Genomic DNA, 13,835 nt, shown 5'->3' on the forward strand with positions numbered 1-13,835 from the left:
AGGGTGTGATGACTGATATACAAGGGACGTAAGGAGGAGATGATACCCAATGTGTGTGTGGGAAAACCCTAAGACCTTATTATTACTGGAAAAACATGACCAAGAGAACATGGATAACGACAAACCTACTGTTCTAACTATACAAAACTTGTACAGGAGTAAGCTATACGTGAATCCAGGGCATCCTCAATGAACAATTAGTAGAAAACAAGCAAGCTTTTGCTAGCAATATTCAACCCACATCTTCACCATTTCACAATTAATTGAAAGATGAAGAAAGCATAAGACCCCAAAGTGCTTATTGTTTATTTTGAAAAAACATTTGATTTAGTAGAACAAAATGCTGCCTTAAAGTCTCTTGAAATTTCTCCTATCCATATATCAAGATCATCCAAGATTCTTTGGAAGATATAACAGAAATAACCCACTTTAATGACTATCTGAAACAAAACATTAAATGATGATTAAAACCGGGAGATGGATACATCACAGATTCCAGGTTAAGGAGGGTTTTTCTGCAGATGGTGAAGTCCTCCAGTTGCTCATTGGTGGATGACATTCTGCCGACTGCATCAAGCTCCAGGATATATAGCAGAAATTCCTGGAAGAGATCTGTAATCACCCACACACAGTTTGGCTTTTCCATTCACACTTGGTCTTTCCAGATCAAGTTGATGAAGAGTGTTTATTGATTAGATTTCAACATGAATTTAGACGGACACCCTAAAACACTTGTTCATAGTTTTACAGATTTGAGATGGACAGTACAGACGGATGAGTTAAAGCTAAGTTGAACATAGGAGGAGAGTGGACTGGATTGTATTCAGGAAATTGCAAAGCTCCTTTTCTGAAGCAAGCTTCCCCTAAAAGAAAAGGCCCATCTTTTTACTACTAAAGTTCTATTGGTGCTACTATATGGCAGTCAGAGACAAAGAATACAACTGCTTCTGAAATGAGTGTCACACAGAAGGCAATGGAGAGGCAGGCAGTGGGTATCAACAAAATCCAACAGTTAGGAACAATAACTTTTTTTAATATGTTGACCATTGTTAATTAAATTTTTCTCTTCCTTTTTTCTTCTAAAGAAAATTGTTAAAAGGAATGGCTTTGTTATAAGGAATGATGAGTGGCGGTGGATACGGAAGATCTAGAGATTATTTAGTTCAATCTTTTCATTTTACAGGAAAGGTCCTGAGCAGGATTTTGATCTAGTTGCTATTTCTTTATCTTATTATATTCTCTCCTATTTATGACTTGGCAGATTGTTCTCCATGTCTACAATATAGCCTCTTGACATGCTCTCCTACTGACACTGTTCTTCAGGTGCAAACTCCTCCATAAATGTATTCCCTAATCTTCCCCAAGGCATCTGGGTAGAGCAGGGGCTAGAGCTCTAGACCTGGAGTCTAAGACCTAAGTTCAAATACAACTTCAGACATTGTGTGACCCTGGGCAAGTCAATCTCTTCCTCATTTTGCTCATTTCTAAAATGGAGATAACAGCACTTATACTTCCCTCATGCCCAACAACCCCAGGTTGTTGTGAAGTTCTAATGAAATATTTGTAAAGTGCCTTGGAAATCTTGAAGTGCTATATGTATTTTTTTTTAAAAGCTAGGAGTACTCCCTCCCTCTTTAATCTCCTGACAATTTAGCCCTTCCTATGAACCTAATTTTTGAACTTATATTATAATCATATGTTTCTCAATTAGATCATCTTTCCCTGAGGGCAGGGGATGTAATTTTCTTCATCTTTAGGCACCTAGCACATTAATATCAAATACCATGCACTCAAATGCTTGTTGATTCCAGTTAATGAAACTGGAATGGCAAGAGAGACATGCAAAATAGATTTGCCAGCATTTTTGTAGTGATTGCTTTTCACTGTTGTCTATATTACAACCAAAGAATCAACAAATATTTATAACATGTATTATGTACCAGGCACTGTGCTAGACACTAGAGATACAAAGACAAAAGTGAGTTTGTCTTCTCAAAGTTTATAGTTTAGCTGAGGCAAAGAACATGTATTTATGTATACATAAGACAGACAAGATAATTTTTAGGGGAAATAGTAGCTGCAGGAATAAGAAAGGCTTCATGTAAAGATGATTGTTGGCTGAACCTCAAAGGAAACTAGAGATTCTGAGAAGTAAAGGTAAGCATGGAGCGCATTCTAGGCATGCGGTTATAGCCATTGAGAAAGCACAGAACTAGGAGATGGGAGTGTCATGTATTAACAGAAAGGACTATAGTATGTAAGAAAGTAATATGTAATAAGGTTGGAAAAGTATGTTAGGGCCAGGTTGTCAAGGGCTTTCAGTGCCAAAATGAGAAATTCTTAAAGCTAACAGAAAGTCACTAACAGGGGTTCTTAACCCAGACACCATGAATTTATTTTTAAAAATATTTTGACAACTATTTCAATATAATTGGTTTAGTAATCTTAAGTATTTTGTTTTATGAATTTAAAAACATTATTCTGAGAATATCCATAGGCTTTAACAATTGCAAAAGGGCAATCACATACACACACAAAAAGCAAAGAATCCCTGCACTAGAGTTTACTGAGAAGATATGGTCAGACCTGGATTTTTGGAAAATCACTTTGGTAGTTGCTGTGTGGAGGATGGAGCTTGGAGACTTGAAGCAAGATCAAATAGGTGGCTATTACAATAATCTAGATGAGAAGTAATGAGGGTTTAAACTAGGGATGGTAGCTGTGTAGGTGGAAAGAAGGGGACAGATTAATAGAAGTGAAAATAGAAACAAGATGTGTCAACAGATTGGGTATGTGGGATGAGAATAAAGCATGGGGGAAATGACACAGAAGTTGTAAATCTGGGTGTCTAAAAGGATAATGGTTCTCTCTACAGAAATGGGGAAGTTCAGAAGAGTGACTTTGGAAGGAAGAGTTTTGGATACCTCTATTCCTGTGCCTATCCAGTTTGGAATGTACCAAAGGTGATATAAGACTAAAGCTCGAGAGAGATACTAGAGCTGGATGTCAAGCTCACGGGTCGGGGAGGAGTGAGCCTTGTTGGCATAGGGATGGCAACTGAGCCCATAGGGAGCTGATGTCAACCACAGGGAGCATAAAGTGAAGAGACTATCAAACACAGAAGTACTTAACACAGAGTCTGGAAAAGCAGCCACATCTGATCTAGCAGATACAGAAAAATCAGCATCATCCACAAGTAGAGAAAGGACTGACAGAGTCTGAATGAAGATCAAGGCATACTATCTTTACTTCATTTTTTTTTTGGTTTTTTTTTTCCTTTTTGTTCTGTTTCTTCTTTCACAACATGACTAATTTGGAAATGTTTAGCATGGTTGCACATGTTTAACCTATCTCAGATTGCTTGCCATCTTGGGGAAATGGGTGTGGAGGAAGGGAGAAAAATTTGGAACTCAAAATATATAAAAAAAGAATACTGAAAATTGTCTTTATGTGTAATTGGAAAAAACACTATTTACAAAAAAAAAGTACTGGAAGTGACACAATTTTAAAGGCACTCAAGGATTGATTCTTCAAGATACCAAAATAGTTTCTACATTGTGTATGTATACACATGTTAAACTATGTTTCTAATTTAACATGGTAATTCCAATACTATCGTACTTGTCTGATGTTTCTGAACTTCCTTCTGCTCTCTTCTAATGGATCTAAAATAATCCATTGATGCTGTTTTCTTTTCTCCCCTTTATTTGGTATCACTATCAACAGCAGCTAGGCGGTACCATGAATAGAGCACCAGGTCTGGAGTCAGGAAGATCTGAGTTCAAATGCAGCCTCAGATACTTATTAGCTATGTGCCCCTAGGCAAGTCACTTAACCCCTATTTGCCTGAGTTTCTCATCTGTAAAATGGGGACACACTGGTGAAGGAAATGACCAATCATTCCCATATGTTTGCCAAGAAAACCCCATGGACAAAGTTCATGGGGTCACATAGATTCGGAAACAACAACAAAATCACTATTCCCCACTACCACTCAACTTCATCTACCCTCCCCCCCAAACCCTCCCTTGTAACAAAAGTAGTTATACTAAATAAATCCACATATTGGCAACGGATGAAAATGTATATATTTCATTCTTTACCTCTTGTCCATCACTTCTCCCACCAAGCAGAACTTACCAGTCTCCTAGACTAATCATTGCATTTATCCCACTTCTTAGGTCTTTCACCATTCTTTTTTTTTTTTACCAATGTTGTAGTTATTATGGTGCAATAATATTACATTCATATACTATTATTTGTTCAGCCACTCCACAATTGATAAGTACTGCTTCTAGTCCTTTGCTACAATAAAAAATTACTACTATAAAAATTTTGCATACATGGGCCCTTTCCTCTTTCTTTGATCTCTTTGGGTTGCAAGTCTTAATACTGGTATCACTGGATCAAAAGGTCTGCACAATTTGGTGACTTTTCCAACAGTTGAACCACTTCCCGGTTCCATCAACAGCACACTAATGTGTATCCTCCCACAGCTACTCCAATAATTGGCATCTTTGTCGATCTGAAGGGTTGTTTTAATTTACGTTTTTCTTATTTATTAGTGATTTGGAACAACTTCGCATGTGAAAAGTTAAAAAGCTTGATTTCCTTTTTTGAGAACTGTAGAAACCTATCATTTGACCACTTATCCTCTGGGGAATAGCTCTTGCTCTTAGGTATTTATATCAATTCCCTAGTTATCTTAGAAATCAGAACTTTATATTAGAAAAGTTTGCGCAAATTTTCCCTGGATGTTTCCCTCATAACTGAGTTGACTTTGTTTCAACTTTTAATAATAAAAACTGTCCACTTTTATCTTTGACCCTCTTTCCCTTGTTTGATCAAGAACTCTTTCCCTATCCAGTTGTGAAAGATATTCCCTTCTACACTTTGATATTTTACATCTAGATTATGTATCCATTTGGAGTTTGCTGTGGTATGTGATGTCAGATGTTAGTTTACATCTAATTTCTGCCAGACCGTTTTTTGTTTCCCCACCAGTTTTTAGTGAATAGTAAGTCATTACCCCAGAAGTTAGTCTTTGGTTTTACTGAACACCATTTTGCCATATTCAATTACTTCTGGGTCTTGTGCCTAGTCTGTTCTGGAGATTCCAAAAGAAAATACTATATAGATATTTCTTCCATAAAAAGGTGACTAAGAGACTGGCCACTACCACAACATATGCTTATTTTCTCAACTCTATGCAAACCTTTATGAAAAGTTTATGTACATTTTTAGAATATCCTAGGTTTTTTCATTTTTTCAACATGTGAAGGAAACAGGCATGTTTTCACAGAATTCCTTATATACCACACCTTTATGGTCACACAAACTAAAAGGTGAAAAAACAAAGACTGCACCTAAAAAAAAAGCATTAAATTTGGAAGACAACGAAGTCTTGAGGTTCTCCTCAAGGTGCATCCCATACTTGTTAAAATTAGATAAGACTTACAATGACTTTGTTCAATGACCCACTCAGTGTTAATGTCAATTGAGGCATAAAATAGATACATGCCCACCTAAGCTGTTTGACAGTGTCATGAAAGAGGTGGACTGGGCAGAGTGCAGAAAGAACTCTTTTTTTGACAGTGAGTGATTTCTAAATGGATCTTATTCACAAATATATTCCTTATTTGCCCCAGCAAAGGCTTCTCCATAAATTCCAGAGTGATGGGAGACTGGTCTAACCATCCATACTGAAAAAAAGTAACTTTTAAAAAAATGGCTATTACTCAGGATGACATCCATCTGGACCAGCAGCTGCCTGTTGAGCTAATTTATCAGTAAATATAACATGGTCAGGAGACCCCTGCTCTTGTTCTCAGTGTTCCCTCCCTCCTCAAAACATCTTGTATACAATTATCTACATAAACATTGTATCCTCCTGGTAGAAGTGACAGCCCTCAGTGTTCAGGGACAGTTTTTGTTGTTGTTGCTTTATGAGCCTTTCACAGAGTAGGTATTGCTAAGTATACTTGTTGAATGAATGGAAGGAGATAAACAGTGACCCGGACCCAGGATTCAGCCGAGCAGACTGAATCTGCTCACCCCCCCCCCAACCCCACCACCACTTCCCCAGCCCAGCTTCTGAACAGTTCTCATCTCACGGTGACGCCATGTGGCTATGCATCACGGAGTTCAGCAATCCCCTTTATTTAGAGAATGCTGAAAAAGGAGGCTGAGGCTGACAGAGTATGGACAGCAAGGGCAGGTGGTAAAGAAACAAAAGTAGCCACGGGAGATGAAGTAAGCTTGGAATGTCCAGTGGCCCCCTCACCCCTACCCCCAGCAAAGGGAGGATGGATGGTGGGACCCCTGTTGCCCTCTCAGCCCCATGAAGGCCCCTCAGGTTTGTGCCTGCAGCAGACCTTGGACTGGTCTGACCCTAAGCAAGATGAACAAATAACTGTGCACACTGCCTGTGTCCAAATGTCATTTAATCTTTCAGCATGAAAGATCTTCACAGTATCAAAAGTAAAGAATAAAAAAAAAACACCAAACACAGAGAGAAGCACTGGGCAGGCAATTCCACCAGCTCCTTTGCCCCACAGTGCCCTGGGGGAGCAGCCCGTCCCAGTCCGGGCTCCAAGTGTGGAGGCTGGCTAGCACCAGAAATCGGCTTTTCGAAGATCCAGAGTTTGTTTCCATCACAGCTCAGTGTCAATCCAGGTTTTGGTTCATCCGGGGAGAGGGGTTCTTAGGTGGTCAAGTGGCAAGTGGACAGGTATGAAAGAGCCACCGTGAGGGCAGGAGAGGGGAGGGAGAGTATTTTCTCTCCAGACATTCAGCCAATACCCAAGAGCTACGACCATCCTGGAGAAGAATAGTTCAGTGTGGACCAGGCAGGGGCTGGGGAAAAAAGAGGGTGATAACACAACCAGCTTCTCTTCCCGTTCCATAGTTCAGGCTTTTAACATACATTAGGAATGGTTCCAATCCCTTCACTACCCCCACCTCCACCCCGTGATCACCATGGCAACAGGAGCAGGCCTGCTTGCCATTTCCGCTCCTTGGGTTATAAAAGGAAATAAAAAACATTTATCAGAATATCTGGATTGCCTTCAATCTCTATCCCCATTTCCCCAATCACAGGAGGAAGAACACATGCCTGGGAGGAGACAGACAGGACAGAATATAGTGGGTGCTTTCAAAATGTATTCTAGGCCTCAAGGAAGGGGAACCACCTCCTGGGGTGAGCAGAAAGGGTCCTTTTTGCTACAGAGCTAGTCCTCCCTAGGGCAAGAGGGTACCACCACCACCAAATTCTGCTCCCTTGGGCTGTGGCAAAACCAGCACATCACGTGGAATTCCAGGCTCCTATGTTCTCTGATGGAAGAAGGAGCCCAGCAATTCCTCCTCTAAGGCGGCTAGCCCCAGCAGCTAGATGGCCTCTGGCTATGGGTCTCCAAAGCCCCGAGATTTTGCTGCTCTCTACAGGTGTTTAGCTCTGTTACCTTGACCCCTGCTCCTCCAGCTTCCCATCCCCAGACATTCCCAGATAAGTGTCAGCACCTAGCTTTAACAACTCTGGCTGCTTAGCTCTCCATACCCAAGTCAGAAGGGGAAAGGGGAAAAGGAAAGGGAATGAGTGGAGACTACCCTTGCCTTCCAGTTTCAGGTCACTCAGCCAACTAGCCCAGAAAAGGCTGGTTGGGAATGTTGGCTCCACAAATCCAAGGGAAAAGGACTGAGTTTAGGGAAGGAGCACAAGAGAAGATCAGGGCATATGGTGCTAGTTCCTATAAGACTATGGGTAGAGTTAGAAGGAAATCAGGAGAAAAGCAAGAACAATAATTCTGAGACTTTGGTCTCTGTGCTCCTATCTATTCCTTAATCCTGACTCCCTGACTCCCTTCTGGAAGGGAACTTGGGGCACAGGGAACAGAAGGGAAGGAGAAATTTGTAAAAGTGAAGAAGTTCATAAAGCACTGATTCTCATCAGTAAGTACATGTCTATCCTGAGGAAGGGATCTCCCCACAGGTCAGAGGTATTTGTTTTGCCTGTGGAAACTTGATCCCCTTTAACCTTCCACATCCTGGGTCAACTCAATTGTGTAGGGGGCAATTTTGATTGCCCAGAGCGATGCTTAGGAATCTGTGGACAGACTAGGTTCCCCAAATGGGAAAGTGGCCAAGGGAATCCCAGTCTCACTCAAAGGATACTCAACATTCCCGCTGCATTCTGTAAAGGCTCCTCACTCCACCACTGATGGCAAAGTTAGGAACAGAACCCTAGGAACTTCCAGTGCTCCAACTCAGGGTAGAAAAGAGAGAATGTAGAACAAGGTTGAGTGGCTGGGGTTAGTCAGCTGATTGGGCACATGCTACAAAGGGATTTTTAGAAAGAGAACATCAGTCAGGTCAATATTCAGCTTTTAGGGAACCTGCTGCCACTAAACTCTCAAAAGAGTTTATTACTTCTGTGATCAGCAAGTCAGGCCAGAGACCCTAAGTAGCTGGCTGGGGGGGGGGGGCGGGCACTGACAGAAGTAGTAAATTTGGAGTCCAACTAGAACCCAGGAGGTTCTAATCCTGGCTAAACTACTTACCAACTTTAACCTTGAGCAAGCTACTGTACAATAAGGGAATAGGGGTGCAGGGGGTGGACTAGATGACCTCTAAAGGTCCTTTCAGCTCTGGATCCTATGATTGTGTTCAACGGATCGGAAGTGTCCCATTTTCAGAGGGAGGCAGGAGGTTCAGAGAGCACTCCTAAAAGCAAGGGGGAGGGAAGGGGAGGAGCAATAAGGGAGATTCCTGGAACCATTTATTCCAGAACGAAAATGACTCTGCTTGTAGCTAGTTGCTTGGGAGGTTTTCCAACCTCACTGGAAGGGAGGAGAGGAGGGCTGGTGTTGGTAAGGGAGAGGAGAGAGCAGATTCTCTCTTGATTCCTGAGGGCAGCATGCAGCTGCCAGTGTACCAGCGACCTGCCCAGCCCCTCCCTGAGGAGTGTAGCTGTGCAGCCCTGATCTACATCCCCCCAACCCTTCACTCCTCACTACAGAGGGTGCTACAGAGGTGGGAAGACAGGCCACTTAGCAGCTGGGGCCCTGCGCCAACTTTAACAACAAGACCATTGTCCCATGAGTTCCCCCTCAAGAAATGGAATCCCAATTTTCCTCCCTTTCCAGTCAGTTTCCCCAGGCCCTGAAGGACAGCTGCTCTAGCCTCTGGTACAACAATCCAAGCTCTCAGGCAGACAGCTGACTGTGGAGGCTGGAGACCAGCAGGCTGAGGGACATGCCTGGAAGGGGATATGGGAGGGAGCGGTGGTTCTCTCAGTGCACAACAATGCACGGTGGGTGTGGTGCTTACTGCAGTCTCCCTATCTGGGAGCCAAACTCCCCATTCTCAGACAGCTTTCAACCACCCTGCTGACATCTCCCTGTCTTCTACAAAGTGCTCTTCACATCCCAAGGACTTTCCTTTCTCTTTGATGCCCCTGTTTCTGGCGACAGCATAAGGTTTAGACTCAGGGCCTGAGTCCAAATTCTAGTTCTATGATTTACTACCTGGTTTAACCTTGGAAAAATTTCTTCCCCTCTCTGGGCCTCCACTTCTTCAGTTGTAAAATGAGGGGGCTGAACAAGATGATGTGTAAGGTCCCTTCCTGCTCAAAATCTTACAACTCGACCCCATTCAGACACTCCTGGGCTGGCTCTGTTTAAGGGTGTCCTATTACTTTGCATCTGGCACGCTCAGAGTGTGTGGAAAGTACAAGGAAGGCCCTTCCCTGGAGTCCAAGTTGGATATGAAGTGAAGGCTCAACACCGGGGTTCCATGCTCCCTACAACTTCCCTGTCAACAGAAGAGAAGCAGGGGAGCTAGGCTTTTGCTCTTTGCTGGCCTGTGCTGGAAAAGGTCATGTGGAAGACGGATGAGATGATGACCAGTAACTAGTGTTCCCATGCATCTCAGGAACCCATAGAGAAGGGAAACTGGAGTAAAGGAGAACAAAGGGACCAGGCAGGAGGGAAGGCATGGAAAAACCAATAAGAAACAACAAAAATAATATCCTTTTTTTAAATAAAATTAAAAAATTAAAAAGCTTTTTTTATTGGGTCCAGCATGGCCCTTCTACATACCCAGTGGGAGTGTCAATGTGAGTATGATACAGAGAAAGGACAAGGCCAAGGTCCCCAAATCTTGGGGTCTGTCAGTATTCTCCCCCATTTTATCAAAAAACGAGACATGAAAAAGACAAAAGGGACCTGGACTCATCAGAGTCTTGACTCTGGGGACTTGGTAGCTGGGGAGAGGGAAGGCCCCGGGCATCCCATTAAAGGGTCCTTTAGAAGCCAAGTCACCTTGGGATGGGGAAATGGAGCACAGGACGTGATCTCCTTTCCTCCTAACTCCTTGCCCACCTGACCACTAACGACAGATCCAGAATAAGTAGGGCTCAGAGTCAAAGAAGAAAGGAAGGGCAGGAAGAATACCTGTGCCTTCAGGCTCACAAAATGATGTGCAGAGGGGAAACAATGCCACAATGGGGAGTAGGAACAGGAAAAGAGGCAGGAATGCTACACTGGATGCCAAACTTTCCAGTCCACAGAGCGTGCATATGAGGCCTCCCATAGCCAGGCCAGTCCTAGAGAGAGGACACAGTGAGGCAGAGTGTCTGGGAAGAGGAGTGGGTAAATGGGGAGGAGAAGCCCTCCCTCTCCTCCCCCTCACCCCATGTGGCACACCCAGAGGCATACAATGCCCTGCCCCCATCACACCTCACTGAGCTGCGCTGGAAGTGATTTTCTTGAGGGTGAAGTTGGTCCAGTTCACAGCCACTTTTTGACGAGTCTGCTTTGCAGAATCCAGGCAGAACCTGGGAGGAAAGACAAAAATCAGAGGATCCCTTGTGTTCCTCCCATCACATCATGCCGTGGCTCCTCCACAACTGACCAGAACAGTCTGACATACTTGCCACTCCACCCAAACCATCAGCACCACTTGCCCTACACTCTGCTCATACATCAGGTAACGCGATGTACTGGAGAGAGCACCAGATATGGAGTCAATTTTTGTTGTTGCTGCTCAGTCATTTCTGACTCTGGGCTCCTATTAGGGGTTTTCTTCTCAAAGGTCAGGTACTACAGTGGTTTGCCACTTCCTTCTCTAGCTCATTTTACAGATGAGGAAACTGAGGCAAACAGAATTAAGTGACTTGCCCAGGGTCACACAGCTACTAAGTGTCTGAGGCTGGATCTGAACTCAGGAAGATGTGTCTTTCTGACTTCAGGGCCCGGCACTCTATCCACTGTACCACCTAGCTGCCCCTAAATCAAAAGACCTGGTATCAAATCCCAGAGCTATTACTCATTGCTGTGGGCAATGATGGGCTAGATGATTTCTATACTCCAACTCCAAATCCTACAACCTAGAAATGCCCATCTATGACAAAGAGGTAGAAAACTGCAAAAATTGAGCACTTATCTGCTTTGGTTTCCAGGAGGATGAGATCTGGGGGAAGTGCAGGAAGTGGGGTAGGGGCTCATTAGGAGGCCAGGAATAAACCTCCAAAATCTCAAGTTAAACAGGGCTCCCTGGTCCATTACAGATTTGGCACAAACTAGTCCAGGACCACCGAAGCTGGCCAAGGTGTTCCTTGTTAATGGACCAGATAAGACTAAGACCCTAGTCAATGAGAGCTACTTATGACTGGGATATGTGTGGCCACTCAGTGAAAAGTCACAGAGGTCCAAGGAATTAAGGGACAAACCAGGAAAACTATGAATACTTGGATCCTGACAGACGTCTCATCTAATCTCACTCTTTTCCCTGTCATGTACTTTGGAAACAAAACAGTAACTAAGCTGACAACATTAGGTGACTACAGAGAAGAGGGTGGGGAAAGAGGAGTAAAGGCTACTCCAATCATCCTGACTGCAGCACAAGGTGGGCTAGAAGGGCTCTCCCTACACTTCCAACTCACTGTCACCCAAAGGAGAACACAGGTGGCACACAAACTCTGGGGAAGTATAGGCCAGAACGGAAAGGTTCTCATCAGATTTCCCTGTCAAGAACTTCTGAAGTTTTTGTAGCTCTCCAGGGTCTAAAGAGTGATGGAAGCAGCTGGTTGACCAGAGTTTCTTGGTGCAGCACAGGCTCTAAAGCATTAATTTTAAATGGAGAAGGCAGTGACAGACCCTTAGATTCAGGGTATCCCCATGGATTTTATCCCCTTCCCCACCTACCTCTTGAAGTATTCCACCTCCCGGTCCGTCTCATCCATCTCTACTCCATCCACATCCTTGGGCAGGAACACATCATCTAGCAACACATACCCAAAGCCACTCAGCACCATCATCTAGTTTCCTGGTCCCAAAATACAGCTCACCCAGAAATGGCTGTTTCTTCCAGCCTAGGACTCCCCAACCATCTCCCAACAAAGACTTAACAATCTATCATCTCTGCCTCATTGACAAATACAAAGTCCAAGATAGAGGTTTTTCTTGTGACAAACAGAGCCAGTTCATGGTTAAAGAGGTGGCCTTCTGAGCATGGAAGGAGGGAGGGGCACTGCTGGAACAGGGCAGGATGGTGTTTGGCTTCATATTCTGACAAGCCCCCCAACTCATCCAAACTGAAATCCAAAGCCAGAATACATCTATCCTAAGGTGACACAGGTGGGGGAAAGGGGCTGGAAAAAAATGAAGAAAGTCACCTGGCTCGATTTTCACTCACCCAGAGAGGTGGTAGACTTCTCCATCTTGTTCCGGTTCTTCCTGTGCTTTCCCTTGGTCTGTGGTGAGGCCCCCAGGCCGGCCGGGCTCCCAAGTGGCCCATGGCCAAGGCCAGGTGCCTGCATGGATTCCTGCTCCGGCCTGTCCATTTTGGCCTCGCTCTTCCGGCTTCTCCACAAGCTTCCTTTCTCAGCCTTGGCACTCCAAGCCCAGTTCTGCCCTGACCGGCTCCCCCGGGGCCCTTCTTGGGGCTCTGGGCCCTTGGCTGGTTGCCTGGCTCCTGAAGCCTGTCCCTTAGTGGGAAGGCTCTCCAGCTTGGCCTGATGCCCAGGTACTCCATATGTCTCGCTTTTCTTGGCCTGACTGTTTTGCCTTTTATTCTTCTTTTGCCTCCCCCCTCCTCCAGGTGGGGGCTCGGGGAGCTCTGGCCCATTGATGGAGACTGCATCCTTCACATTGCGGCCTGGCCCTTCAGGGGCTGAGTCAGCAGCCTTTGGGGACTGAACCCAGATCATCCGGGAGAGGTTGGGCACAGCACTAAGCCTTTTAAGTAGCCCATTCTCAGTGGTGGGAGGTGGGGGAAGAGGCACTCTCTCATCCTGGGGCGGGCTCGGCTCACTGGAGGAGTGTAGTGTGTGGTTCTGGGAGGAACCCAAAGTCAAAGGTGAGAGATCTAGGCCAATCTCCTGTAGGTCAGATGAGCCATTAAGGCGGGAAAGCAGGTCCCTCTGCTCCAGCATGGCTGCCTTTTTAGGAAAATCATTCACATCCAGATTAAGGTCATAAACACTGAAGCTAGCTCGGATGGACTCTTTGATGGTATTCTTGATCTCCTGCAAGCGGCTGGTCAAGAAGCTGTTGACCCGCTCCAGTTCAAGCTGGGGCCACTCCAAAAGCTTCTCCCCTGATGGTTCTGTACCCCGACCAGCCATGGAGCTGCGATCAGCACGCTTAGAGCCCTCAGCTTCCAGCTGGGCCTTCTCCTTCTCCTGCAAATCCAAAATGCAGAGTTAGCTGGAAGAGCCATTCTAGCAGCAATGACATGGGACTTGAGGTCATGATACTTGGGAGTCAGTTTTCTTCCATTTATTCAAAACGCATTTATCAAAAGCATATTAAGTACTATGCACCATACTAGTCACTGGG

The 13,835-nt window shown here is 44.5% G+C and overlaps 1 protein-coding gene across 7 annotated transcripts in view; it reads right to left on the reverse strand.

Moving 5' to 3' along the window:
- Positions 1-6,422: 6,422 nt before the first annotated feature.
- The window catches only part of FAM193B (family with sequence similarity 193 member B), a 43,317-nt gene continuing 35,904 nt past the window's right edge, over positions 6,423-13,835 (reverse strand). For 5 of the 7 annotated variants that reach the window (XM_078150293.1, XM_078150295.1, XM_020998595.2 and 2 more), the window contains 4 exons: positions 12,691-13,678; positions 12,201-12,276; positions 10,734-10,831; positions 6,423-10,600 (listed from right to left, as the gene is read on the reverse strand). In XM_078150293.1, the coding sequence (XP_078006419.1) occupies positions 10,735-10,831; positions 12,201-12,276; positions 12,691-13,678 (1,161 nt within the window). In that variant the 3' untranslated portion in view covers positions 6,423-10,600; position 10,734. The remainder of the gene's footprint in view (positions 10,601-10,733; positions 10,832-12,200; positions 12,277-12,690; positions 13,679-13,835) is intronic. The other 2 variants (XR_013484814.1, XM_078150294.1) reach the window with 2 other exon arrangements.

This window comes from Phascolarctos cinereus, unplaced genomic scaffold (genome assembly GCF_003287225.1).
Source record: "Phascolarctos cinereus isolate Bilbo 61053 unplaced genomic scaffold, phaCin_HiC Scaffold_2;HRSCAF=192, whole genome shotgun sequence".
Classification (NCBI taxonomy): domain Eukaryota; kingdom Metazoa; phylum Chordata; class Mammalia; order Diprotodontia; family Phascolarctidae; genus Phascolarctos; species Phascolarctos cinereus.